The 3,124-nt window shown below is 65.8% G+C and overlaps 1 protein-coding gene across 1 annotated transcript; it reads left to right on the plus strand.

Annotated features, from left to right (window-relative positions):
* The first annotated feature begins 941 nt into the window (after positions 1-941).
* On the plus strand, positions 942-2,921 carry CSTB (cystatin B). Its single transcript, XM_044250850.1, has 3 exons — positions 942-1,084; positions 2,236-2,337; positions 2,526-2,921. Exons 1-3 carry the CDS (start codon positions 1,019-1,021, stop codon positions 2,652-2,654), a joined length of 297 nt encoding a protein of 98 aa, XP_044106785.1. The 5' UTR covers positions 942-1,018; the 3' UTR covers positions 2,655-2,921.
* Positions 2,922-3,124: the final 203 nt, after the last annotated feature.

Here is a 3,124-nt window from a genome sequence, read left to right on the forward strand (position 1 = left end):
ACCCCTGCCCTGAATAAAGTGTGGGACCCTTCCCTTCCCTGGGTTTAGTCTGTCTAATCTTAACCCAAATCCTGTCCTAACCAAGCCCTTTCCAAATGCCCTTGCTCTGACCACTCCTCCCCGAGCCTGGCTGGAAGTATTGGGAGCCATCTCCTGCCCATCCCCAGAAAGATTCGTGTCTGCTCTGTTCACACACGCCAGCCCTCCCCCGTGCCACTGGGTCACATGCTGGTGACTAACCTCCAGAGTTAGTCAGAGTTGGGGGTGGGGAGAGGGAGGGGGCCAGGCCTTGAGGACGTGAGGCTCAGGGTGGCTGAATGCATAGGGGAGTGAGGCCCGGCAGGGCCTGATCCTGAACTCTGGGGTGCTCCGACAGCCTCCTGCCCCTGTCCCCTGCTCCTCTAGGTCCTGGCTGGGCCCAGGCTCCTCTCCCCCACTCCGGGGGCTCTCATCTCGGGTATGGCTCACCACTTGACTGCGGCCTGCTCCCCACCCCACCCCAGCGCTGCGTCCAGCCCCGCGCAGGGTGACTCCAGACCGTCCCTTCCAGAACCTACCCCCACCCCCTTGTGGGCCGGACCCCAACTGTCCCCTGCAGTGGGGACACTCCGCCCTGACCGCAAAGAAGGACGACACCAAAGCTGCCAGTGCGGGGACCCCCCCTACAGCACGCGACCACTGGTCCCCACACGGTGCGGAGAGTGAGGGTCCCCGTGGTCCCCCGCCCGGTGAGCGCCCAAGGGAGAGGACAACGACGGTCCTTCGCGCCTGCGCACCGCCGCCAGCCCTCGGCCCCGCCCTCCTCACCCGGGCCCTCCGCCGTGGTTCCGACCCCGCCCACGGCCCCGCCCACGGCGCCAATCACTCCGGTCTTCGCCCCGCCCCCGGCTCCGCCCCAGTCCCCGCCCCCGGGCCACGTGACGTCCGCCTTCTTTAGCTGAGCGGACACCTGGGCGCTGGTCACTGTCCCGCCCGCCGCGCTTGCCCGCGTCCCGCTCGGCCTCCGTCCGCCGCCAGCATGATGTGCGGGGCGCCCACCGCCTCGCAGCCCGCCACGGCCGAGACCCAGGCCATCGCCGACCAGGTAGGCGGGAGCGCGCGGGGCTCCGGCCGGGGCTGCGGGGTCCGCGGTGCCGGCCCGGGGTCGCCTCCGAGAGCGGCAGGTGCGGGGGCGCGCGGGGGCGCGGAGGGGGCGTCCAGCGCGCGGAGATGGCCCGGGACTCCTGGCGGACGCCCCCTCCCCGGACGCCCCCTCACCGGGCGCCCCGGCCGGGCTCAGGGGCCTCCGCGTCCGGCCGCCGAGGAGGCGGTGACTCAGCCCCACGGGACCTGGGAAAATGGGGAATTTGCAGCGACTGCGGGGCGACCCCGTCCGGGCCGCGGCTCCGCGCTCTCCCCCGGCCGCCCGCGCCGGAGGGCCCTGCCCTGCCTCGCCGCTCCTGCTTTTCCCGGACGGAGGAAGTCCTCCCTCGCCCGCGGAGTGCTGGACGTGTGTCAGGCCGCTGGCCCTAATCTGGAGTGGGGCGCTGCGAAGTGACCGGCGGCAGTGGGGTTGCTGCCTGGGGAACTGCGGCGGCCAGCGCGGCTGCTGACGGGCCGCCACGAGGAGAGAGGCCGCGCCCCACCTCCTGCACTTCCCTGCTGGCTCCTTAGGGGGGCACCCCGGGACTGACCGCGCTTCCCAAGACGTTGTGTACCTGCCCCGATGAGGAGCGCCGGCCAGTCCCGTCTTGCGGCCTCCCCTCGAGTCCCCCGACGGCTGCTACCTGACCTGGGGGCTCTTTCTCCCTGTGGGCACGGGTGTCGGACCCGCCCTTCTACAGGCAGGGGCGGGCCTGGCCAGCCAGGTAGCGGCATCACCTGTCACCACCCTTGCCAGCAGCCCAGGGCTCTCCTGCCTCCAGTCCACAAGCAGAAGAAGGGGAGGTGGACCCTTCTGTGGGTGTCGCTACCCCGCCCCCCGCCGCCAGTTTTGTGAGCTGTCAGCAGAGTCCATTCCCTGCAGACCGGGCATGGCACTTGCAGGAAGAAGGGGGCTCCGGGAATTGTTTTCTGCCCCTTAGAGGGGAGCTAAGAGTTGAATGTGTCCCCCCGCTGTAAGGAACATCGGGCTACAGAACGTCTGTGACGGGCGGCACAGGAATCCGTGTGTAGCATCTTGTGAGAAGTAAGCGGGGTGAGCCCCTCTTGCAGGGAGGAAGCCACTAAGGTTCCCCGTTCTGTGCCCTCCCCAAGGTGAAGGCCCAGCTGGAAGAGCGGGAAAACAAGAAGTTCACTACCTTTAAGGCCGTGGAGTTCAGGAGCCAAGTGGTCGCTGGCACAAACTACTTCATCAAGGTGAGTGTCACCCCCCGGGGTGGGGGGGCGGGTGGCCAGGAGGCTGGGACGCAGGAAGCTGATGACCCAAAGGGATCTGTCCCCCTACCCTGTCCGGGGCCTTAGGCAGGCTGGCCCAGCAGGGACACGTGGGGCCACAGGTCCTGGCTGCCCCTCACTCGCCTCCCCCTGCACTCCTGTCTCTCCAGGTTCAAGTTGACGATGAGGAGTTTGTGCACCTTCGAGTATTTCAGAGTCTCCCGCACGAAAACAAGCCCTTGGCCTTGTCCAGCTATCAGACCAACAAGGCCAAGCATGACGAGCTGGCGTATTTCTAGCTCCCACGCTGAGTGGGGCCCGTCCATGTGTTTCTGTCCACTGTGAACACATCTGGGATCAAAAGCAAATGTCGTTTCTCCATGGGGCCACTTGGGGGGCAGTGGGGGGAGTATGACGCACCTCTCTTGCGTCCCTGCCTTTCGTCCCTGCCTTTGTCTCTTCTTGCCTTTCGGTGGGAGAGACAAAACACTGACACTGATCTTAATTACTTTCAAAGACGGCTTATATTCTCTTTAAATACATATTTTTAAATCTTCATGAACTTACTCCCTTGTTGGGGTGTTTTCTTGGAACTGAAACCATAATCCTATACAGGAGTATCGAGCAGTGAAGGGACGTGTTTCTGTGGTCGTTTGCTAGCCCCAAGCCTGCTGTGGCACAGGGAGCCCCTCCTGGGTCACACGCCCGCTGGAGCTCGTTGGACACCCCTTCCCGCTGCAGAGCCGAGCCCAAGGGTGGTTTCCCAAGA

This window comes from Neovison vison, chromosome 6 (genome assembly GCF_020171115.1).
Source record: "Neovison vison isolate M4711 chromosome 6, ASM_NN_V1, whole genome shotgun sequence".
Lineage (NCBI taxonomy): Eukaryota > Metazoa > Chordata > Mammalia > Carnivora > Mustelidae > Neogale > Neogale vison.

Bases quoted from the DNA above. Each gene is read 5' to 3' on its own strand.
- CSTB (XM_044250850.1), top strand. From the start codon at position 1,019: ATGATGTGCGGGGCGCCCACCGCCTCGCAGCCCGCCACGGCCGAGACC. The intron at 1,085-2,235 runs GTAGGCGGGAGC...GCCCTCCCCAAG, and splicing joins CCCAGGCCATCGCCGACCAG to GTGAAGGCCCAGCTGGAAGA. The intron at 2,338-2,525 runs GTGAGTGTCACC...CTGTCTCTCCAG, and splicing joins GCACAAACTACTTCATCAAG to GTTCAAGTTGACGATGAGGA.